The sequence below is a fragment of the Typha latifolia genome, chromosome 2 (assembly GCF_019914945.1).
Source record: "Typha latifolia isolate L0001 chromosome 2, TyphaL0001v2, whole genome shotgun sequence".
In the NCBI taxonomy this organism is placed as follows: Eukaryota; Viridiplantae; Streptophyta; class Magnoliopsida; order Poales; family Typhaceae; genus Typha; species Typha latifolia.
This window is the reverse complement of record NC_133087.1, coordinates 11,247,605-11,273,860: the sequence shown is the minus strand read 5'-3', so window position 1 is coordinate 11,273,860 and position 26,256 is coordinate 11,247,605. Positions and strand designations below refer to the sequence as shown.

At 38.1% G+C, this 26,256-nt stretch overlaps 2 protein-coding genes across 2 annotated transcripts; one reads left to right on the top strand and one right to left on the bottom strand.

Moving 5' to 3' along the window:
* Positions 1 to 18,719: 18,719 nt before the first annotated feature.
* LOC140782857 (uncharacterized) lies at positions 18,720 to 21,040 on the top strand. The gene is made up of 4 exons (XM_073129687.1): positions 18,720 to 19,585; positions 19,669 to 19,942; positions 20,065 to 20,264; positions 20,483 to 21,040. Exons 1-4 carry the CDS (start codon positions 19,248 to 19,250, stop codon positions 20,775 to 20,777), a joined length of 1,107 nt encoding a protein of 368 aa, XP_072985788.1. The 5' UTR covers positions 18,720 to 19,247; the 3' UTR covers positions 20,778 to 21,040.
* Positions 21,010 to 25,752, bottom strand: LOC140782858 (protein MAO HUZI 4, chloroplastic). Its single transcript, XM_073129688.1, has 6 exons — positions 25,547 to 25,752; positions 24,919 to 25,147; positions 21,872 to 21,972; positions 21,630 to 21,758; positions 21,444 to 21,532; positions 21,010 to 21,356 (listed from the first exon to the last, which is right to left on the bottom strand). The coding sequence occupies exons 1-6, from the start codon at positions 25,595 to 25,597 to the stop codon at positions 21,218 to 21,220; spliced, it is 738 nt and encodes a 245-aa protein (XP_072985789.1). The 5' UTR covers positions 25,598 to 25,752; the 3' UTR covers positions 21,010 to 21,217.
* Between the last annotated feature and the right edge of the window lie 504 nt (positions 25,753 to 26,256).

Here is a 26,256-nt window from a genome sequence, read left to right as displayed (position 1 = left end):
AGAAGTGAGTCCAAATTAGTAGCTATTATGTTACTTGGGTTCAATTCCTCCGTGGTTGAGACTAACCGCATCAACAAGCCATGGCAGCTAGCATGTGGTAAGCTAGTTAGGGCTTGAAGGCTAGCCCTAAGGTTCAGTCACAATCCTTTGAGTCAAATTGGTCTCCCCTCATACACAAAGTCTATTCACATCATGCCAAAATCAACTAAGACTGGGTCTAAGCCTTGAAGCCATTGAACTCCTAGGACCATGTCAACCTCTTTGAGCGCTAGTAGGTGCAGGTCAAACTGAAACATCTCACCTTGGATCTGTAGCTTGACTCCATTGCACATATTATCGATCCTCAAGACTGTGCCATCTTTGATGGCTACATCAAACCCGATGGTTGGAGTCACCCCTAACCCAATTTGTCACACCAACTTCTTATCCATGAAATTATGTGTGCTACCCGTGTCAATTAGTATCTCGACTCGAGGCTTCTTGATCGAACCCTCTACTTAGAGTTCAAGGTGCTCGCAAGCTCGAATAGGCATGTCGGCTCAATGCAGCATGCACCTCATCCTTTTGGTCTGTGGCCTCCATGTTCGCTACCTCTTCTTCATTGCCCCATTGCTCCATTTTTCCCCCCTCATCTCCTCCAAGGAACATGATCATCGTAGGTCATTTTCCACCTAACTAGAGCAAACTTTTTATCACAGTAGAAGCACAAACCCTTGGCCCTCCTTTCCTCAATTTGTGTTGGGGTTAGCCGTCGAGAGAAGCTCCTCCATTATCCTTCAAAGTTGGTGAGAGGAGCACTATGTGGTAGGGACTTCTCCCCCTGCGGCCGAGTGGGAGGACCAAATCCAGCCCTACTCGATGCGGCCGGCTAGGATCTTCTCTAGTCCGTAGTGGTCCATGGCACCTTGGAGCTTCTACATAGCTCCTTGACCTTCTCCTCCAATGGCAGTTGTAGAAAAGGCCTCCAACAATGTCCTAGGCCTCATGGCTATGACCTCCGCTTGTATGTCACACCTAACTCCACTAATAAAGGTCTTGCGAAGGGCTGAGTCTGACCAACCTGGTACGCGATTGCAAATTCTCTCAAACTCTTCTTGATAAGCTCGGGCTATTGTCCGTTGAGTTAGCTTAGTCAAGATTGCTTGGAAGTCTTCATATTCAGTCGGACTGAATCGAGTACATAGGGCGAATGCAAACTTGTCCCAAGACAGAAATGGTTGAGTTTGTTGTGCTGCTTGGAACCATTTGATCGCAATATCTTCCATGTGGAATGAGGCTATTAGGACATTTTGGTGGTCTGGGGTCTCTTGTAGGTGAAGAACTGATCTGCTCGATAGAGCTAGTCTAGTGGATTGCCTTCCGCAAACTTGTAGAAATCGAGTCATACGATCCAAACCTGAGTCCCTACGAACAACTCATCTTTGTGGATGGCATGTCCTCGTTCCCCATGTGGGTCCCTTCTGCCACTTAAAGGGGGCCCCCACTATGGCATCGGCTCCATGACCCATTGCCTACCCTGGCCATAGGTGGCTCGGGCTAATCTCTTGCCGAGGGTAGTGGGGTCAACGGTTCCGGTGGTGAACTTCTGTTCTTGGCTAGTTGGGTAGTCATTGCCGACGATGGATCCCTGATAGTAGAAGTCTCTCCGGTTACTCTTTCTGCCTATTACACCTTGCTGGAGTCTTTTCTTATTATATTAGTTGTGTATTTTTATAAAAAAAAATAAAGTTTTTGTATGTCGCGTTCGAACGCGAGAGGGGGCGCGTTTGAACGCCTGCATCAATTCGCATCGACAGAGAATGCAAAATATGCGTTCGAACGCGTTTGGCCACATACGAACGCCCACGTGTGATCGCCTGCATCAGTTCGCATTGATAGTGAACGCATTTGGTGCGATCGAATCCATTCGGCCACGTTTGAATGCGATCGGCAAGAGTCCACTATTATTAGGGTTAATAATTGTTATTTTGGCTCGTTGGTTAGCCTCTTAAAAGGTGTGGATGGCAACCAAAATCATTATGATGAATGAAACTTGATTTCTATCTTCCTCTATCATCTTTCTTGTCTCTCTACCCTAATCTCCCTCCACCCTCTTCACCAACCAGCCACCTCTACCGTTGGCAAGGTTTTATCTATCTTCTAATCTACCTCGTTTGTCGAGTCCTCCCTCCTCCTTGGGATCTCGGCCACTTCTCCTTCTTCATCCTTATCCCTTAAACTACATCAACCATCCACTCTCATCTCCATTATCATCCATAACCATAACATCATCTCCACCCGTCACCACCACCATCACCCCCATTCTTGCATATTTTCGTCCAAGTTTCAGTCTGAATCTATGAAGGGCGTAAATACCAAAAATATAGATTAGGAAGTTACGAATTGATGATCTTTAGTTTCGTAATTTTTTGACTATGGGAGAATATCTGATAAATATTTTCCCTCAGTTGTGCGGACAACTTTTCTACAACCGATCTAGATATCGAAGAGGATGTTCCGTATTTATCATTGGTATCAGAGCCCGGTGAACCTCGGATCCCTATTAATGGTGGAGACAAGGAAGATGACATCATCAAGGAGATCAATGGAGGGCACACCGATAAGGGAAGACTCAACCAACGAGAACCCTGAACGAGAGGCCAATTCCCTTGGTGCGGCCACGATAGGACCGAGTCAACCAGCGTCCATGGGTGTGAACATGGGCTTGGTGGATGAACATAGGGGCATGTTCCAAACATTGCTAAATGATCATAATGCCTTGAAGGAATATTTCATGAATCGATCGGCTTCGTCATCTCCTCGACGAAGATCGGTGCCTCAAGAGGGACCAACGGTGGAACCAAGTACGACATGTTAATGTCGATGAGCCTCTTTTACCTATTTCTACACATCATCCCCCACCTTCAGTACACAACCCAAGGTCGGTAGTGGTGGAACCCAAGAGGTGCACGGCACTGGTGCGCTTCATCGATGAAGAAGATTGACACTTTGATGATGATGTCGATCCCTTCGGAGATGGTGTTGGGTATGTTCGAGGATTCAGAGAAGGAGAGCAACAAGCACAGCGGTTCAGACCTGAACCAAGGATCTTTTGCGAGCCCGAGAATGCTATCCGGGGAGAACCGCACGCTTGGACTTTCCAAAATTCTAAGACGGGGATCCGACGGATTGGGAGTTTCAAGTGGAGCAGTATTTTGATTGTCAAGGGACAGCGGAAGATGCCATTCGAGGTGGAGGATTTACTGATTGGGCAGAATTTTGTAGGAGGATTACGCGCAGATTTGTGATAGCGGTGTATGAAGATTTTATTGCTACATTAAGCAAGATGGTTTATAAGACAACTATGTTAGAGTACTGTTAAGCTCTAATACTAATTGATAATCTCTGATACCACTTTGATAAGCTCTGATACCAAATTGATAAGCTCTGATACCAATTGATAGGCTACGCAACGATTCCTTCAAAATCTAGATGTATTATAGGAATCAGTCTGCGCGACCGTGAGAAAATATTCTTCAAATATTCTCTAGTAGTCAGAAAATTATGAAATCAATTGAGTTAGATCCATAACTTCCTGATCTAAAACTTTTTAAAATGTAGCAGGAACGAAAACACGGAATAACATGGGTGATGGTGGTGGTGATGGGTGGAGTGGATGTTAGGGTTATGGATGGGTATGGAGATGAAAGTGGATTGTCGAAGTGGTCAAAGGATGTAGACAAAGGAAACGAAGTGGTCGAGATCCCAAAGAAGAGGGGTGGCTCGATAGTCGAGGAAGATTAAAAGTTAGGAGAAGCCTTGCTAACGGCAAAGGTGGAAGGTTGGTGAAGAGGGAGGAGGGAGAAGTCTAGAGAGAAGATAAGAGGCAAGGAATCAATAATCCAATTGCATAATGAATTTGGCTGCCATTCACATATATATGGAGGCTAGCCAACAAGTTCTAAAACAATATGAAACCTAATTCTAGAGGATTCCCGTCGATCGCGTTCGAATGCACCCGATCACGTTCGAACGCACCAAAACACATTCTCTGTATGTGTGAACACGATGCAGGCGTTCGAATGCACAATATGCGTTCGAACGCACAATATGCGTTCTCTGTATTTGCGAACCTGATGCGGGCGTTCGCAAGGGCGTTCGAACACAATCCCTCCTGCGTTCGAATGCGACCTATAGGAATTTTATTTTAATGAAAATAAACTCCTAATGTAATAAGAAAATATCCTAACTAAGTGTATCAAGTATCAAGTAGAATTTGAAAGAGTTAGTAGTCATTGCGAGCCACCTTGGCTCGAACCGACATTGATGAACACATTTATTTCAGTGTTGTGGGAGGAGATTCAGGTAGATGTTCGTGCTCTTTGTCCTACTACTCTTGAGAATACTTTTGGGAAGGCCGTGAGGATGGAGCAAAAGCACAAGGCTCTTAAAATGGCAGTGAAAGCAAGTTGGGGCAACCGAGATGGGGTTCTATAGGTTCAAAGGCAGCGGCTGCTAGTACTGGAGCACGACTACCCTTGAGACCCTCTTCCAATGTTAGAGGAGGCACAAGATCCCCCGTTCGAACTCTCACACCTGCCTAGGTGGAGGAGCGAAGAGCGAAGGGGCTTTGCTTTTGATGCGATGAACATTTCACTCCCGGTTATCGGTGTTCCAAACTAATCGGGAGTGTGATGCTCATCAATGGTCTCGAAGGGGACGATGAGGTTGTTGGTGATGGAAAGTATACAGAGAAGGTCCATGGGGAGGACGTGGAGGAGGGCGCGGAGGAAGATATCCAAGCTGAGATATGGATGCATGCATATTCGGGTACTTCCGCGCCGAGGACATTGCGGATGGACATACTCGTTAGAAAGTATTGTGTGCACATCCTTATCGATTTCGGGAGTACACACAACTTTTTAGACGAGAGGTTGGTGAGGAAGATAGGCTTGGACGCTGAACCAACCGTGGAGTTTGAGGTCGCTATTGGAGATGGCATGAAACTTCGAGCGGAGAGCTTGTGCTGTCGGGTCGCTATACGAGTGCAAGAACACGACATCATTGTGGACTTGTATCCGTTGGCATTGCGAGGAGCGGATATTGTCCTTGGCACTCAGTGATTGCAGAGCTTGGGACCTGTCACATTTGATTTTTGGAGTAAGTGGATGAAATTTCAATAAGGAAACAAAGAGGTGTGGCTTGATGGCGTTCGGTCCCTATCGATTCGAGCGATGCAGCCGATGGTGGAGTTGCCTTCTGCGAGTGATTGGGCCTATCTTCTTCAATTAGGACTAGCAGGAGATGAGCCTCAAAAGAGTCCAAGTACTACAATTGATTTGACTAATTTATTAGATAAATTTGCTGAACTATTTGAGGAGCCAAAGGAGTTGCCGCCAAAGCAAAAGGCGAACAATCGCATAGAGATTATGTCCGGGGCTGCACCGGGAACGTGAGAACTGTATCGGTATCCACATGTGTAGAAAGAAGTTATTTCTGAGATGGTGGCCAAGATGTTTCATACAACCAAGCCATAGCTCTTACTCATCGCCCGTGTTATTGGTGCGAATAATTATAACCCTCATAAAAATCATAATTATAACCCTCATAAAAATTATAATTATAACCCTCATAAAAATCAGAATAGTCTCTCTGTATATATATCTTTTTGCATTAATCTCCTAATCTCAAATGTATCCATAATAGATCAAAAATCCAAAAATATGCTATATCTGCTCAAAATAACCTCAAATCTACTGATAATAATTTTTCTGCACAAAATACCTATCTCCATAGGTTTACAAATTTCTACACTTTATCACAACATATGAACATGTTGACATCTCCAATATTATGCTTCACTGACTATAACACCTCGACCTCAATAACATCAATGCATAACATCACTGACTTTACACAAAACGAATCCTAATTAGATAAATAACTGACCTTATATTACTTAAATATTTTCAGATCCCGAACCCTCTTATTTGAGACCCCGTGGACCCTGACGATGAGTTGATGTTGGACTGACGGACATGAGAGATACGTGGTTCATGTTCTCTGATCAGACTGTGAGTAGTCTTATCACCTAGACGCCTTTCTCAAATTATGTTATATTATATATTAAGTACATGCATGTTTTGGCCTTCAGTATGATTATATGACTTTATCTAGAGATGATTATAGTCGAGCATATTTTTATCATGCATAGAATTAGGCTGATCTTGGATATGAGTATGATGATGATAAATAGAGATGATTAGAGATGATTATACCATTATGACTTTGTGTCTGAGTGATTTCTAATATGAGTGTGCATATGATAGACTAGTAAGAGTATGCATGTGTTAGATACATGGTTGGAGTCTACATTGCATCATTTTTATCTTGATTCCTATTCCACCTAAATTTCTGTTATGCATTGAATCGTTATCGTACTAGATATATAAATGTGATCTGGTATTTAGAAGGATAGTTGATAGAAAGAGTGAGGATACCCGAGTAGGCGCCAGGGTTAGGGGTGCCTAGAGTGATGATTATGATCGTTGATATGTGATATTTCGTGGCCCATGTCCGAGGTCAGTTGAGTCGTGCGCACCAGATAATCGAACACATGTCGTTCGCTAGGGCATATGTGGCGAGTTATCCTCACGAGGTTTCTATCAACTACGTGGGTGCCCGGTCTAGATGGATGTTGATACCCTAGCGGGTAGCGGGCTATGATTATATTTGAGATACTCCTTACGGATGGCAGAGTATGCTCGGAGCCTTCGGGCATGATGTTAAGACCGGGTACCGGGTGTTGATTGTGCACAGTGGTCTAGTATGATGATGACATATAGAGATAAACATTGTTGACTGAGATGTTGAGAAATGCATATGATTTCATTATTATTTGGTTACTTGATTATCAAGTGATCAATATGCATCATATATTGTTGCATTTGATATCATAGCATGGCCATGGTCGGCATACATCATGTGTCATATTTGAGAGAGAGTTGTGATGATACTATAACATGAAGATCTGTTTACTCATTGTCGAGGATTATATACTTTTATCAGTTATGACAAATTATCTAATTTTCATTTATATTATTGAATATACATTCACATATTCATTCATGACATGATGCTCTTTTTGATTCATACTATTCAGTACATGATTTACTCTCTGTTTAGCATTACTGATTTGGGGTAAGGTCTATTCAATAAGCCTTTTGCTCTTTACTCTTTTATTTCTTTTCTAACCCCTCAGATATGTGGTACGTAATAGCGACTTGAGATATCTTGAGAAGATATTTTAGAGCAATGATGAGATGAGCTATAGATGCGAGATGGTATAGATGATAGTTTATATAGAAATTGAGTTGTATCAATATTTGATATTTATACTCTTTTGTATTAGACGATGATTTGTATAATACAAGTCGAATCATGGCATACTCTTGTATTAGTTGTTTTAATTGTATCTTGATAGTTTGTTGTAGCCTGTATGGGTCCTGCTAGATTATGTAGTGGTTTAATGTATATTATTGTGGACTGGGATATTCATATGTTAATAAGTTTATTTAGTTAATAGTATGATTTATCTGGTGATGGATGATGTGATCATGGATAGGTTAGCAGATTTTATTTGATGATTTCATGATTATATGTGCATAGGAGAGTATTTGTGCGTGACGAGCCCCGCCTGACTTGTTATGTATGCCACACGTGCCGTGTGGGCGCGTGGGCATGCACGTGCCTATGCCGAGCGATGGCGTTTCAATTCAGGTGATATTAGAGCTTAGGTTTAAGGATGATCTGGCAAACCATCAAGGATAGTAGTTGTCGATTTGGTTTAGGGTTATGCTAGTAGTCGATCTCGATGAGTTTGATATTAGTTGGTTGAGATAGAAATCTAGGTTGTTATGTTGAGATTATTAAGTTTTGAACTTTGACGATATTGATAGAAATAATTTGTGATATTAGTATATTGAGAATTTATTTGAGCAACTAATGGATAAGAAAAGATATTACTAAATCATGCATTGATATTATTGACATTGAGGTGTTATAGTCTGTGGAGCCTAATATTGGATATATAGACTTGTTCATATGTTGTGATAAAGTGTAGAAATTTGTAAATATGTGGAGATATGTATTTTGTATAGAAGGATTATTATTAGTAGATTCGAGGTTATTCTGAGTAGACATAGCATATTTTTAGATTTTTGATCTTTTATGGATATATGTGAGATTAGGAGATTGATATAAAAGATATATGTGTAGAGAGACTATTCTGATTTTTATGAAAGTTATAATTATGGATTGTGGATGGATGCGTAAGACATATGATGATTTTGTATAGTGGAAAAGAAATTATGTATTGTGATATAGGTGATTGTAGATTATATATAGAAAAGAATTTTTGGATGACGTATGATAAATTATGTTTGCAAGATACTTGTGTTAGTAGGTATGAAATTTTGATTGTATCGATAAGATGGGTGATTTAGTAGGGATACGTGTATCTAACAATATTATTAGAGGATTAATGTATCGTTTAAATCCTTGAGTTGATTACCAAATAGGGTAATGGGTATAAGAAATATGATATTGATACAATTATTGGATTGTGAGTGATGTCAATAGTTGAGACGTAAGGTATGTAGCTCTGGACGCAATAGTAAGTTTGGTTTAGAAGTTGCTAATTATGTGAATATGATTAGATGGAAAGAATAATAGTGAAATGAATTATATAAGGTGATGATAGTAAGTTGATAGCCTCATGACATATCTTGTATGACATTGAAAATATATGTCTACTATTAGTTTAGTTTTGGGCTTTGATTTAGGCGATAAGAATATTATAGCATGACGATCATGTGTTTTGGGTAATGAATTTTGATTACAAATATACAAACTCATTTTATTATGATTATTAAGTGATATCAATAATGTTATAGAAGGATGTTGATGATGCTATAAGTTTAAATTATGCAGTATGTGTGGTGGACTTTGTACAGAGGATGTGATAAGTTAAGACTCTTGATGAATATGAGGTCTATGTGATTTAACTAGAAATGAGATATATTGCTTTTTAATTATAGATGTTAAATTGAGATATTATGTGCTTTGACAGGTTAGTTGTTTTGAGGATACTAATTGGAGAGATAACTTGATAGAGTTATTCATAGAGCTTATAGACTTGATCATTTGTTATGACTAATAGATGGTTTGGGAGTTGATCTACTTGCTTCATAAGACGGTAATGAAAGGAATACATATGACTATGATATTTTATATACAATGTATCGATGGATGTTTATTATACTGCTAGATAATAAACAGATAATGATGTATAGAAAAGTGATTATATTAGCATTTGTTTAACCATTGGCTTACATGTTCGATTATTACTAGAGGTTATTGAACGAGTCTTTTAGAATGATAAGATTGATCTTAATGATCATAATGACTTACAGGTTTACATTTAAGTCTTAAGATAAAGATATTTAATTTGGAGATAATGATTTCATAATTGGGATATAATGATTTCATGATTGGTTCCATTATAGTTTGTGGAAATTTGATCTTTTAATAAATTGCAAAGTTAAGGTTGCGAGAAGATTGTTATCTATATTTTTGGATGTCTTCTGGTCTATATGAATTAGTTAGTATCAGTTAGTTTATTAGTAGATCATAATAGCATTATCAATTCGGGAGATTAATATTATGAACTGAATATTATATCTATCGAGATATTGAAGAGATTACTAGATTACTTAGTAGAACTCAGTAGATAGTCTTTGGATCTGAATATCGATATCATTAAGTGATATTTTGGTGGATATACCAGTAGTGATAATAATTAAATAGATAATGATCAAACTGGAATTATGTGAATCGAGGAATGAATAGTTTGGATACAGAAATAATTTATAGAAAGATAATTATAAAGTTTATCATGTATGTTTCTTTAGATAGTTTGAATTTAACATTTCAGATATTGCAGATTAAGAAGGAAGATAATGTGGAGAATCAGAAGGATGTATAAATTCGTTTGAGGTTGCATTAGGATTAACATTGATAGGTTAGATTTGATGAACTGTATGTTATTTTGAAGAATATATTATGAATACAAATTGATATTGTAGTTTTATATGAATAAGTGTGATCTCTTATATTGATTTATTTCACAATTTCTATAATAGTTTAAGCATATGAGCAGTGCACTTTAAATAAGAGAGTTTGTATTATCGCCTAAATTTTATGAGGATATCGGATGATACTGAGTGTGTTTAGATTAGTGACATTATTTGTCTAGAAAGAGAAGCATGAATTAAGTATTTTGAATGTTCTTGAAATAACTTGTATTTATTGTTCTACCTGGTATTGGTGATAGTATTGAGGGATAATCCATTGAGCATGTTTGGGATTGAAGTATATATTTAGTAGATTGGAGATAATTTATTTAAATAGGTTGTATTTGATACGATCACACCTCTGGCTATGGAGCTCTGATACCAGCTTGATACGATCACGCCTTTTTGGTAAAGGGTTGATCTCTTCCAATTCTTGATCTGGACTAGATCTGGCACGGAACTTTGAAATAAGATCCCAAAATATTCCGCCGTTGGATCGATGTGAAATTTTTATATGTTGTCGCCCTAGAAAAGAGCTTTCCAACAAATCAAGTGTCAGGCGAATCGGAGTTGCGGATCTCGAGATACCGTCCGATTAGTGGACGAACATCAGGATGCTCTGTTTTGGATTCGTGGATGGAGGCATGAGATCCTAGGTAATGATGGTTGGTGGAGGACCGACGTTAATGTGGTGGCATCGGTGAAAAGTGATGGTGGAAGGGTTGTGGTTGATGGAAGGATTAGGGCAAGTGTGGGATAGATTGGACGAAGGGGGAGAAGAGGGCCACCCCTAAGGGACTACGGTGATTAGCCGGACGAGGGAGGTTAGAAGCGGCGTCGCTGGTGATTGAGAGAACGGGAGCGAAGAAGACGAAGGAGGCAAGGCAAAACTCAATCTCAATAATCAATAATAATTTTGGTTGCCCTACACATCCTTTTATAGGCTAACCAACAACTCACATTAACCCTAAAACACAATTTTCGCCGACCGCGTTCGAACTCGCCCGACCGCGTTCGAACGCACCGACTTAGCTCTTCTGGATTTGTGAACGCGATGCAGGCGTTCGAACGCGTGATCGAACGCGCCTGTCGGTATTTGCGAACGCGATGCAGGCGTTCACAGTGCGTTCGAACGCACCGCGTTCGAACGCATAGTACATTCTCTTCACCACGTTCACAACCCCGTTCACAAATCGCGTTCGAACTCACTCCACCCGCGTTCGAACGCGACTTACAGAAAACTTATTTTAATGAAAATTAAACACTAAAACATGAAGCAAAAACACTCCTAAAGTGAATCAATGCTCGAGACGATGTCAGTGAAGTCCGAATCGTATCAGTATTGTATTATCATAGGTGGTTATGACATTACGTTGTTATATGGTTGCAGTTAGCAGAATAAATGATAGTTTTGGGGAGGTTCAAGTACTTTGGAGTAGAACATGACACTTTTTTATATTGTAGAATCAGTGTACGTTCTTTCTTGCATACCAGTAGTATTATTGATGTCTATGGATATAGTATGATTACTTAATTGACCTAGATTTAAGAATTTATTCTCATATGCAAGTTACTTGTTGTTGTGAAATGTTAGGAGATAATAAGTAAACTAGTAAACGAAGTATAAGTAATGGATCTAAAAAAAATGTGAGATTGCATAATTATCGATTTGATTACAAGGTAGTGGAACTAGAAATGTGGATTTTTTTTCAATACCAGCTTGATATAAATTTCGGGGTCGAAATTTTCGTAAGGGGGAAAGGAAAATATAATAACCAAAAAAAATAATAATAATAATAATAAAATAATAATAATAATAGTAACCTAGAAAAATATTTAATAATAATAATAATCTATAAATTAAATCTAAAAAAGGGAGACAAAAAGAAAGAATAAATAAAAAATAAAAAAATAAAAAATTTTGGTGTTGCATGGCACGACCTTGTGCCATGCAACTTGTGGGCGCATGTTGAGGGCGCCACGTGCACCCACAACCGTCGGCGCGACCAACCGGGTTGGGCCAGCTGGCTGTGGCGGGCCCCGCCGCCGCCCTTCCCCCCTCCTCCATCGCCTTTCCTCTCTCTCTTTATATATCTCTCTCTTTCTCTCTCACATATTCTCTCTCTCTCCCTCTCTTTCTCTCTCACATATTCTCTCTCTCTCCCTCTCTCTCTCTCTCTCTCACACACACATATTTTCTTGTCAACGCCGGCCTACCGCCACCGTCGCTGCCATCGTCGCCGCAACACCACCCTCACCGTCTCTCTCTATAGCTCTCTCTCTCTCTAAAGAATCATTCTCTCTCTCTTACCCTCCTCTTTCTCCCAATCACCTCTCTCTCTCTTGAGCTCTCTCTTTCTCTCCTTCGCTTATCGACACTGGCCTAGCTGTCGCCGTCGTTGCCGTTGCCGCCGCCGCCGCTACAGCCGAGGTGAGCCTCCCTCCCTTCCTTTCTCTTCTTCTCCTTCTTCTTCATCATCATCATCTTCTTCTTCTTCTTCTTCATCATCTTCTTCTTCTTCTTCTTCCTTTACTTCTTTTTGCTCTGTTCATTTTACCATCTCTGGTAATAAAACACGTGTAAAGCACTTATGTTATTTAGTTAATCTAAATTAGATCTTTAATTTAATTTGTCAAGAATAGATATATCGAGTAACATGGTAAGTGTAATTAGTGTAATTTTAGTTAATTATAATTATAAATATTTGTACATAAATATATTTTTAACTTCATATATTTTATTAGATTAATACATGTCTTTATAATTAGGTATATATATATATATGTATAACTTATTATACATTATTATGCATGTAATATAATAGTAGGCTTACTTAATGTTTATATTACATGATTAAGTAAAGTTTATTTTATATGCAACTCTTAATTTGTTTAGTAAGAGTAGTAGTGACAAAGTAATTAAAGTATAATTATATAATATTATATAATATAGGTGCTTGTATCTTAAATTATATTATTGTACATGGAGCTCTTTTACGTTTTTTTTTATCAAAAGAGATTGACTATTATATACTTAATATATAATTAGCAAATTATGGTTTTATAAATAAATCTACAATTAGAATAATAACATACTAATTTTGTTATAATTAAATATATGATATAGATCAAATTATTTAATAAAAACAAAAGAAGGAATTTTAAACCTAATAAATCATCGTATGTTACACAAACGGATCCTAATTGGATAAATAACTGACCTTATATTATTTAAATATTTTAAGATCCTAAACCCTCTTATTTGAGACCCCGTGGACCCTAACGATGAGTTGATGTTGGACTGACGGACGTGAGAGATGTGTGGTTCATGTTCTCTAATCAGACTATGAGTAGTCTTATCCCCTAGACGCCTTTCTCAAACTAGGTTATATTATATATTATGTGCATACATATTTTGGCCTCCAGCATGGTTATATGACTTTATCTAGAGATGATTACAGTCGAGCATATTTTTATCATGCATAGAATTAGGCTGATCTTGGATATGAGTATGATGATGATAAATAGAGATGATTATACCATTATGACTTTATGTCGGAGTGATTTTTATTATGAGTGTGCATGTGATAGACTAGTAGGAGTATGCATGTGTTAGATACATGGTTGGAGTCTATATTGCATCATTTTTCTCTTGATTCCTATTCCACCTAAATTTCTGTTATGCATTGAATCATTATCGTACTAGATATATTAATGTGATTTGGTATTTAGAAGGAAAGAATGAAATGGGATTGATAAGATAGTTGATAGAAAGCGTGAGGATACCCGAATAGGTGCCAGGGTTAGGGGTGCCTAGAGTAATGATTATGGTCGTTGATATGTGATATCTCGTGGCCCATGTTCGAGGTCAGTTGAGTCTGTGCGCACAGACAATCGGACACATGCCATTCGCCAGGGCATATGTGGCGAGTTATCCTCACGAGGTTTCTATCAACTACGTGGGTGCTTGGTCTGGATGGACGTTGATACTCTAGCGGGTGGCGGGGTATGATTATATTTAAGATACTCCTTACGGATGGCAGAGTATGCTCGGAGCCTTCGGGCATGATGTTGAGACCGGGTACCAGGTGTTGATTGTACACAGTGGTCTAGTATGATGATGATATATAGAGATGACATTGATGACTGAGATGTTGAGAAATACATATGATTTCATTATCATTTGGTTACCTGATTATCGAGTGATCAATATGCATCATATATGGTTGCATTTGATATCATAGCATGGTTATGGTCAGCATGCATCATGTGTCATATTTGAGAGAGAGTTGTAATGATAGTATAACATGGAGATCTATTTACTCATTATCGAGGATTATATACTTTTATCAGTTATAACATATTATCTACTTTTCATTTATATTATTGAAGATACATTCACATATTCATTGATGCTCTTTATGGTTCATACTATCCAGTACATGGTTTACTTTCTGTTTGGCATCACTAATTCAGGGTAAGGTCTATTCACAATGCCTTTTGCTCATGACTCTCTTATTTCTTTTCTAACCCCTCAAATATGTGGTATGTGATAGCTACTTGAGATATCTTGAGAAGATATTTTAGAGCGATGATGAGGTGAGCTATAGATGTGAGATGGTATAGATGATAGTTTATATAGAAATTGAGTTGTGTCAGTATTTGATATTTGTACTCTTTTGTATTAGACGATGATTTGTATAATACAAGTCGAATCATAGTATACTCTTGTATTAGTTGTTTTAATTGTATCTTGATGTTTTATTATGGCCTATGTGGGTCCTGCCAGATTATGTAGTGGTTTAATGTATATTATTGTGGATTGAGATATTCATATGTTAATAGTATGATTTATCTAGTGATGGATGATGTGATCATGGATAGGTTAGCAGGTTTTATTTGATGATGTCATGATTATATGTGCACAGGAGAGTATCTGTGCATGGCGGGCCCTGCCTGACTTGTCACGTGAGCCCAACGTGCCGTGTGCGTGCATGGGCGTGCACGTGCCTGTGTTGGGCGGGGGCATTTCAATAGAGCTGCACATGGCCAAGACTAAGACAAGATGTGAGGAGTTTTGTCTATGCTTGCAAAGTCTGTCAAAGGGCGAAAGCAACCACATTGAAATCGGCTGAATTTCTTCAACCTTTACTGATACCGGACCATGTTTGGGAAGACATTTCTATGGATTTCATAGAAGGTCTTCCACTAGTATATGACTACTCTATTATTTTTATGGTGGTTGATAGATTGAGCAAGTATGCGCACTTTTCTACATTATCGCATCCATTTTCAACCAAGTTAGTGGCTAAAATTTTTGTGAGAGAAGTTGCTAGGTTGCATGATATGCCATGTACGATTGTCTCAGATCATGATCATATATTTGTGAGCGACTTTTGGATGGAATTTTTCAAATTGTACGGGACTTGATTGAACTTTAGTTCGGCCTACCATCCATAGACGGATGGCCAAACCGATGTGGTAAATCGAGGTATTGAGCAGTACTTGCGATGCTTTGTGGAAGAGATGTCGAGGCACTGGTTAGAGTTTTTATCGTGGGCGGAGTGGTCTTATAACACCGCCCACCATAGTAGTATTGGCATGACTCTATTTGAGGTGGTGTATGAGCGCACGGCTTCGGCATTACACGCCTATGACCCTATGGCATCTGCGGATCGGACGGAAGTGGATTTAGCATTGATGAATAGAGACGCCACATTGAGAAGGTTGCATGCCTATCTTAAACTTGCTCAAAACCGCATGAAGCAAGTTTATGATCACAGCTATCGAGCGCAGAAGTTTAACATTGGCAATTGGGTGTTCGTGAGGGTGCAACCGTGCTGATACGTGACCTTGCATCCGATGCAAAATCAGAAGTTAGCACATCGCTACTTCGGTTCATTTTGGGTGTTAAAGCGTATTGCTTGGAGCTGCTTGAAGGGTCGAGAGTAGATCCAGTCTTCCATGTTTCATTGCTAAGGGAGCGAATTGGAGATTACTAAGTCGTTGGATCAGTTCTACCGGAGCCATTGGAGGAGACAAAATTTGTGGAGCCAGTTCGTGTTCCTGCGAGGCGCCGACGACGTCATGGTACCAGATTGAAGATGGAGGTCCTAGTCGAGTGGCTTGGCAAACCATCCGATGAGGCGATATGGGAACTAGAGATGGACATCTTGGAGCGTTTCCTCGACTTTGCACCTTGAGGACAAGGTGGGGGAAGCGTGATGGGCTGATACACCTTGTTGGAGTCTTTTCTTATTGTATTAGTTATTTATTTTCAGAAAAATAAAGTTTCTGTAGGTCGCGTTCGAACGTGGGAGGGGGCACGTTCGAACACTGCATTAGTTCGCATCAACAAAGAATGCAAAATGTGCGTTCGAACGCGTTCGGCCGCATTTGGGTGCCCGCGTGCGAACACATGCATTAGTTTGCATTAAGAGAGAATGCATTTAGTGCATTCGAACGCGTTCGGCCATGTTCGAACGCGATCGGCGAGAGTCCACTATTATTAGGGTTAATAATTTTTTTAGCTTGTTAGTTAGCCTCTTAAAAGGTGTGGATGGCAACCAAAATTATTATGATGAATGAAACTTGATTTCTATCTCCTCTATCCTCTCTCTAGTCTCTCTACCCTAATCTCCATCCTCCCTCTTCACCAACCAAACACCTCTACTATTGGCAAGGTTTCATCTATCTTCTAATCTCCCTAGTCTATCGAGTCCTCCCTTCTCCTTGGGATCTCGACTATTTCTCTCCCTTCATCCTTATCCCTTAAACTACATTAATCATCCACCCTCATCTCCATTATTATCCATAACCATATCATCATCTCCACACCACCATCACCCCCACTCTTGCGTATTTTCATCCTAGTTTTAGTCCAAATATATGAAGGGTGTAAATATCAAAAACGTAGATCAAAAAGTTATAGATCGATCATGATTGGTTTCGTAATTTTTTGACTAAAGGAGAATATCTTGTGAATATTTTTCATTGATTGTGCAGACTGCTTTTCTATAACTGATCCAAATATCGAAGAGGATGTCCCGCACCTGTCACTGCCATACCTCATGTGGTTATCATCTAGTCGAGGATAATAATGACTTTGATACCAAATTATTACGGACCGATTAGAGTCTAATTGCTATAATTTTATGGCACGTTTGGAAGTATAGGAACAACAAAACCAAGAGAGAAGATACTGAGAAGATGTGAACTTGTGCTCTTACTAACGATATTTTGAGAACATTAATATTAACCCCACAAACCTCGCTGCTCCAATCTTTTGATCCCCTAGTAACCACCGCCCCCTAGTTGGGTTTAAGTTAACATGGTTGGTTCATTATTTTAATTGGAATGAGATTGGTAGAGCGGGCTTTATAGTCGGGCAACCTAATGGAGCTCCCATCTATGGAAGGTTTTACTAAAAATTTTAGTGCAGTCTTAGTGCCCGAAGTAGTGGCTATGCACAAAGCTATTCTCTACTTGAAAGACAAAAATATCCTTAAAAAAAGAAGTTTTAATTCTAACTCACTACCGGTCAACATTATTAACGATGCTAGCTCTAAGTCATATGTTATTGACCCCATTAATGATGACATCAATTCTCAAATTAGAAAGTTTTAAATATGGAAAGTATATCGCACTATTTGTGAAAAGTTGCTAATTGGTTAGCAAATAGGGACCCTAGGTTTTGGGAATACTTAAGAATAGTTCTTTCTTCACGAGCTATTTCCAAGCCTCCAACTTGAGGGGGCATTTTGAAGTCTTAGATAGCGTGGACTCTTAGATCAATAAATATTTTCAACCTGCTATTCATGTTAGTAGATTTTTAATAAAATAATATTTTAGATTAAACATTTTTTTTGTAATGAAATAGAAGTGGGTTAAATACATTTATTCTCCTATACTTGTGACAAAAAGCATTTTGCCTCCTAAATTTTATTTGTTTTACTATACCTTACTACCCTTTTAACTAACAAATCAAATATTATTAACAAAGATTACAAAGTTTCTTTATAAATAACCCTATATCTGTTAGATAAATATGTATTTGGAGAAAAAAAAAATTCAAGAGTACAATTTTTTTTTCCATTCAAACTGATAATAAATTTTAAATTAGAAAAAGGCATAGAATCAATAAACTTTAGATGAGCTAAAATGTAGGAAAATTTTCAAATAACAACTTACATTAACATCATTTTTCGATTAATTGGATTTTATAATCGCTCCTCCCTTCTCCCCATATATAAGTATTTCTTTCTCTTCAAAAAATACCCACAAATATCTTTTCTTACTTTCTAGATTGTTTCAAATATTTAGTAAATTTATTATACTTGAGTTTTTATAAAGTTTAATAGTTATATCACATCTAGGAACAAGATAAATATGGATTTAAAAAAATTCAGATAAGAAACCCATCTATTATGCCTAAAAAAATATAAGTATAGGAGGCTGGTTTGAGACTTTTTAAAGTACAGGATATAAACTGATTTTAGATATAAATATAGAAGGGTAAAATATATTTAAATCTAAAAAAACGATGAAAAATGTAAGAGTGTTATGTGAAAATTTCCATAAATTTGTATTTAGGGAGAGCTCAGTTTTGGCAAAACTCCTTTCTAATGTTCGACTGACTAAGAAGAAAGAATGTGCACCTTATTCCTCCTCTGGTACCATTATTTCCCGTCGATTTCCGTCGGGTTCGCCCTCGTAAGCCCGAGCTCTGCAATCGCATCCCTCTTGGGACTCAAAATGGCACCGGTCCCGAAGTGAGCTCGCGAGTTCCACATGATCCATGCCAAAGCAGAGAAATCAAGGACAAAGGCATACATGAATTACAAGGAGCCAAAGGAAGAATTATAGCGACCTCTATAATAGGAATCAAGTACTTCAACAATTGAAAAGAACCCAAGAAAGAATTGAATCAATGGTTATTATTGGACGAGCAAAAGATGAATTGAACTTGGTGTAAAGCAAGTAGTAGTTGTGCTCTTCAACTGTTTGATATATAGCCTGTGAGACTCCATTTTCAGAAGATAAAGGGAAGAGAAGAGGGTAGGGAGAGAAAGAGAGAGAGAGAGAGAGAGAGAGAGAGAGAGAGAGAGAGAGAGAGAGAGAGAGAGAGAGAGAAGCATGGCATTACAAGCTATGCCCTCTTCTCCCCTCTCTTTTGCTACCACCAATATCAAACCAAATGGGTCTCTCAATGCGATGACACCATTGTCCTTTCCGCACAGCCAACTTCTCCTTCCTCCAGTCACCAGTAGTGTCTCCGTCAAAGAAGAGCTAGCCTTGAATCTAAAGCCACCACCTTTAACAATCATTAATGGCCAAGATGGTCATTCACTTGTAGAGCAGAGCATCCTGCGCAATCGAAAGTATCTGAAGGAACTCAGCAGCTGGGGCATTGGAGGCCCCTGCAACTACTTCCTACAAGTCTCCCGGACTTCTGAGCTCATCGCAGTAATCCAGTCAGTAGTCATTTCATCAAATACTTGTAACCAAGTTCATTCATAGCTGTATCTGACACATTACTTTGCTTACATTGCTGCAGCTATTGTCAAACTAGATGCATTCCGTTGTTAATAGTGGGAAAGGGATCCAATTGTCTCTTCGATGATCATGGCTTTGACGGATTCGTTGTCTTGAACCGGCTCGACCAATTTGAGGTGATTGAGCCTGGTGTTTATAGGGTAGGGAGCGGTTATCCGTTCAACCGGCTCGGTTTCAGATGCTCAATAGAGGGATTTTCTGGGCTTGAATTCGCCGGTGGAATACCCGGGACTGTTGGTGGAGCAGTGTTTATGAACGCAGGAGCTAATGGGCAGGTGAATCCATTTCTGTGTTGTCTCTTATTACGTGATGGATGCTTTGTCATAACATATATTGAATGGGCTTGAGGACTATGGTTATGGTTAATCACATTATTTTGTGTTGTATTCTTTTTCAGGAAACTGGCAATGTAATAGATGCAGTGGAGGTTGTCACTAAGGAAGGAGAGCTAAGAGAGCTAAAGAGGAATGATATAGCATTTGGCTACCGTTGGTCATCCTTCCAAGAAATGAAGGACCTTGCCGCCATTGTAGCAGTGACATTCCGGTTGATGCCAGAGGAGAAGGCAAGGGAACGCCAGCGAGCTCTCTTAGAGAGGTAATATTTACTTCATTAGTTGCTGTCAGTTTTTAACCAAGGCCTTATTTGGCTGCATGATGCGAATACACGAATGGTCCTTTTGTGAACCCTCATGATCATAAAAATTTATAAAAGTTTATAATCATCTGCTGTTATAATATCTGTCATTTTGAAAATTTTGATTCCTCTGGAGTTTAAGGCAATGCAACTTACTCTAACTGTTTAATCAAATGCAGGAGAAGGAAAACTCAGCCGATCGGAGAACGCAGCGCTGGATCTGTGTTCCGAAATCCTCCTGACTCAGGAATTTCAGCTGGGGGGCTGATTGAGTTGGCTGGGCTGAAAGGGTTTGGGATTGGAGGTGCAAAAGTTTCTACTGTTCATGCCAATTTCTTCATTAATTTCAATGGTTCCACCTCCACCGACATGCTTGCACTCATCAACCATGTCAAAGAAGAGGTGGATGAATTGTTTGGAATAGAGCTCAAAGAAGAGATACGATACGTACCCCATAGAACTCTCAGTATGTAGACAATATGTGCATTGTTTTGTTCTTTTAATGTTCATTGAATTTGAAGAGATAAGATAATGTAAAGAACATCAGTTTAATTCACATTACTTCCAGTAAAATCAGAATTAGAAAAAAGTTCTTTATACTGTAGTAAGTGTATTTAGTAATTATTTGGTTCAGATTTAATCTATGATTGAATCATAATGTTTTTTTTTTTTTTTTTGGTTGCTACCTTGTGGTAATTGCGTGGACTAGCTTAATACAAAAACTTTATTACCAACAATCTGCATCAATACAATTTGTTGATTATCCACTAATTTAAATAGCAGCAAATTTGTATATCCCATAGAAATGGATAAGCACACAACCAACTTTTACCACAGTACTTCTACTTGAATAAACCTATCTAGTGGAATGAATCAAAGGATTAATTATTATCAATGTATGGCTGATTACATAATCAATGTGACCTATTCACTGTCCTCGTCAAAACCTTTGTGATGGCATGTGTGACAATCCCAACTGGACAAAAAAGTAGACATAAGGATACTGAATGCCGAGTCTCTATCTTGTTCTTTAGACCATCATGGAATACCTGCCTGATGACAAGTACATAACAAGTAAGAACTACTATTTGGTGGCTTGGAGATGTAGTACATATGATGGAGCATAGAAAATATTGTTACCTTGCTGCGAAAAGGTCTACAGCCAGTAAGTGAATCCACGCAGAAGCCACTGTCATTTCATTTGTAAACATTCTTGCAATGCCTGATAACTGCTTGTAATTTTACAACTAGTGACAATTAGAATATGTATTATAGGTATTGAACAAGTTAAATATATTTCATTTATAGGCTATCTTGAAAACTAACCTCTGGCAACCAGTATTTACTTGCAAACATCGACCGCAATGTATCAGGGTTCCATGATAGGTAAAGAAGATAAGCATACAAAACTCCAAGGGCAACATACGGTGCACTGCTTTCCATACTTCTTTTTGTCTGAATATGGGATATCACAGGAAGACGATCCAAAGAAGAAGAAGATTAAGTTAAAGATTTTTTGTACATAAATTTGGAAAGATAATAATCAAGCCACTGTAATGTATGCTTACAACTTCAGCATTTGGAGCTAGAACCATCAGAGTGTAAAATGGAAGGACAGCAACTGTGCCGCAGGTGAAAGCATAGCTAGCAATTTGGGAAGTTGTGATCCCTGTCATGAAAAAGTGTATCAGACAAAGTTGAGTAAAAGTTCAGCACCAACATAGTATTGAAAAGAGCAATAAATAAACATTAAATGATAACAACCTACTACTTTCAGCTGTCATATTAAAATGTCAGAAACAACACAGGACTGAGGCAATACTACATTGTAAATGGCACATTATGAAATTTTGGAATATGATGCAAGGTAAGAATGACGGAAACAATTGCAGCAAATTGACCAAATTTACAAGGAAATACCTCAACAAATAACAGTATTTGTTAAGCATATGAAAAGAAATACAATGTGAAACTTATATTTTGGTCCCAGTGACACCACAAGGATTTCTAACCCAGAAACAGTCAGATCTAATAACTAAATGAATCTCTTAAAATCAGCTTTGTTTCAAGTAAGATTCTAAAGAAAAAGATGATGTGAAACTTATATTATAATAAGTAGACATGATAAATTAAAAAATGAATGTAATAGAATGAAATAAATGAGGGAGAAAAATAGTAAAATCAGAAACTTAAAAGTTTTTTCACTGTTGATTACTTCATACTTCACATCAATACAAGAGCTGGATGAAACGAAGTGTAAGATATTAAGATGTTGGGACTAGATCTTGGAATGTGATTAAAGTACATATTATATAGTCCATAAGAACATAAATTACTCCCACTAAAAGTATTACATCTACGAATATAGGTCCTTGTAATAGGTTCTTGGATGATTGATACGATCTCCCCTTGGGCCAATGTTCGATACTTTCCGATTTTCAGATCTGGATAGGATCTGATACGGAACTTTGGAAACAGATCCCGAAAGATACTGCCGTCAGATCAACATGAGATTTTGATATGTTATAGTCCCGAAAAAGAGCTTTTCAACAAATCAAGTTTCAGGTGAATCGGATCTCGAGATATCGTCCAATTAGTGGACGAATGTCGGGAGTCTGTCTTAGGATCCGTGGATGGAGGCACGAGATCCTAGATAATAGTGGACCGGCGTTAATGGGGTGGCACCGGTGAGTAAGTTGTGGTGGAAGGGTTATGGGTGATGGAAGGATTAGGGCAAGTGATGGATAGATTGGAAGAAGAGGGAGGAGAGGGCCGCCCTTAAGGGACTAAGGTGATTGGCTGGTTAAGGGAGGTTAAAAGCAGCGTCGCCAGGGAACGAGAGAACAGAAGAGAAGAAGATGAAGGAGATAGAGCAAAAACTCAATTCATAAATAATGATTCCATGGTTGCCATCCACACCTTTAGATGCTAACCAAACAATTCAAAAATTACAATTATTAACCCTAAAACAGTAGATTTTTGCCGATCGCGTTCGAACGCGCCCGATCACGTTCGAACGCACATTTTGTGTTCTCTATATTTGAGAACCTGATGTAGGCGTTCACAAGCGCGTTCGAACACACTCCATCCGCGTTCGAATGCGCCTAATCGCGTTCGAACGCACATTTCGCGTTCTCTGTTTTTGCGAACCTGATGCAGGCGTTCACAAGCGTGTTTGAACGCACTCTATTCGCATTCGAACGCACTCTATTCGCATTCGAACGCACTCTATCCGCATTCGAACGCGACATACAGAAAACTTATTTTTTATAAAATAAACATTAAAACAAGAATAAAAGGCACCCCTAAAGTGTATCCATGATCAAGACGTCATAGGTGAAGTCTGAATCGTATCAATGATCATATATTGTGACTATGTAAGATAATAGAAAGAGAATTATAATTGATAAGGGAATTTAGAAGGGATAAGGAATATATAATCCAAATCACCGATGTAACGAAGTTCTTGAAAAGTATTAGCTAACCAAAATACCGATAATGAACTATTGGGACAACAAACAGTAAATATATAAGCCCTTGTTCACTTTAGAAATAATTTTTTCTTATTCTGGAATATAACTCCTTATTCCAAAATAACAATTAAATATTATAATAACCCTATTCTAAAACATAAATATTATTCATCAAAATTATATCATATATTACACACTAACTCAATTACTAATTTACCCATGATATCTATTCCATCAACTTACTTTTTACCAAATCAAAAGGTATTCGTAGTAAAATCATAAAAAAATAAAATATTTTTTCTCTCATTTTTTTTACTTTATATCACATTAAATGTAATTATTACGTCCTTATTCCATAATATAAGTGAACGTAAGAATAGTTATTTCTTAGATAAAAACCTCATTTTAAAAATAATAAAAATGAATAACTATTCTAGAATTTATCTTATTCCTAAAATAAACTAGGCCTAAAGTTTTTATGGGTTTTCCTTCAGTTGCTAGGAAGTCAAATAACTTATGTTGCCATCAAAAAGCTCCTATACCTTATGAACTAAAGTACATCATAACTGCACTTAAACAAACACATAGGTTCGACAACTAAAAGTGTGCAGCAAAACTTAATTTAATTGGAAAGGAGTTTAAAGATATTTAACACTGATTCTGAACTAAATGCTGGCAGCATGAAGTGTAGCAACAAAGGTTTTCTATTGGTACAACAGACATGATATGGCGAGTACTGGTATCTGAATCCATTTGAGAACATTTCAAAGTTGAAGGGTACTATTCACAAATAGTTATCCCCATAAATTTCCAATAATTCAGCAAATAGTGTTAATTCTCTTATTTGAACCTCGTGATACATTGAAAATTTAATACTACAAAACCATTTTGTTTACTCAATCTTATGGTTTACCATTTTTTTTGCTCAATCTTATGGTTTACCATTTTTTTTGCTCAATCTTATGGTTTAGCAGTTTTAAATGAAGATCTTTATACTAGAGAATTCCACAAGATAGTCATTAATAATCAATTAGTCACAAAGTAGGGCATACCAGTATGGAAAAGGAACTTAACCAACCAATAATAAACAAGAGAACTGATTATACCGACAGCAAAATTAGAATCAGAAGTTGGACACTTACAAGAAGCTGATGGGCTAAATCCTCCGCCGCATTGAATAATTCTCGCAACCTTGGGCCTGAGAACCAACCTCGATCCACCAGAAAAGGTCCAATCTTTCCCAAAGCCAACAATCCGTCGGCCGCTGATAACTCCGGCGGAGGCCTTGCTCTGGAAACCAACAACAAGAACCGTCTGATCTCCTAACCTTGCTGAAGCGAAATGTGATTTGGGCTTACTCGGGAGAGCAATCTACACATTATTGCAGAAAGAAACAAAGAATTTGATCAGACCGAGGCAAAACAGAGGGGAATGACTAAATCATTCCCTCTACTTGTATTGCAACACTACATAATTACTTCTTCTGGTTCATTTCTATCAATGTGCGTTAGTGAAGTATCTTTGTGGTCGGCAACTTTTCCAAGCTACAAGGAGTAAAATTCAGAAATTTTGCAACTATAAATAAAAACCGGATTTCTATGATAAAATGATAGCACATGAAAAGAGGTAATTCTCTAAAAATGTGAATCATAGGATTATCTATGATATAATTAGAATTAGAAGAACTGATTCTAGATAGTTACAAACAAGAGCGAATTAGCAAATTTCCGGAAAAACTAGAAGTACCCAGTAGAGAAGAGTGATGAGTACCTGAGATGGAGGAGAGATGGGAGAGTGGGAAGAACAGCAAAGGAGAGACATTTAGTTGTGGGAGTAGTAGGGAGTCCACAAAGACGGCCGACCCACATCATGGATGAGAGAGGATTGGGAGATTTATAAGAAAATTTGAGAGACAGAAAGGTGGAACGTGCACTGAGAGAGAGAGAGGGAGGGAGGGAGGGAGAGAGCGAGACGCCAAATCCACTGCACCCCACTTGCTTCCGAAGAAGAACAAAACTCTTCCCACTGCACTGTCCCCAAAATGTTTGCTTCTTCTCCAATCAAGGGTAAAAATGTAAATATGGCTAATTGGCGAGTTTTTACCGAATATTGATTTAAATTAGTGGGTATCCAACCGTTCTCATCCTCAAAACTATGGCGCCAATTTTTAATCCGATCTAATAACTCAGACATCGCTTTAAATGAGCTTAAATTAAATATAATCAGTTTCATATCATAAGTTAGATAGATTGTATTTCTATTTATTTCCTCAACTTATTTATTACTTTCCCTCACCAACCTTTTTATAATATGAATAAATTCGTTTATAAATCAAATAAAATTTATTTATAATTTAAATAACTTATATAAGCTCAAATAATATACGTAACCAACTCAACTTATTTAAATAAATAAATAAATTATATTAATATTTTAATCTACTTAATAATTAGATTGTATTCGTGTTAGACTCTATTTCA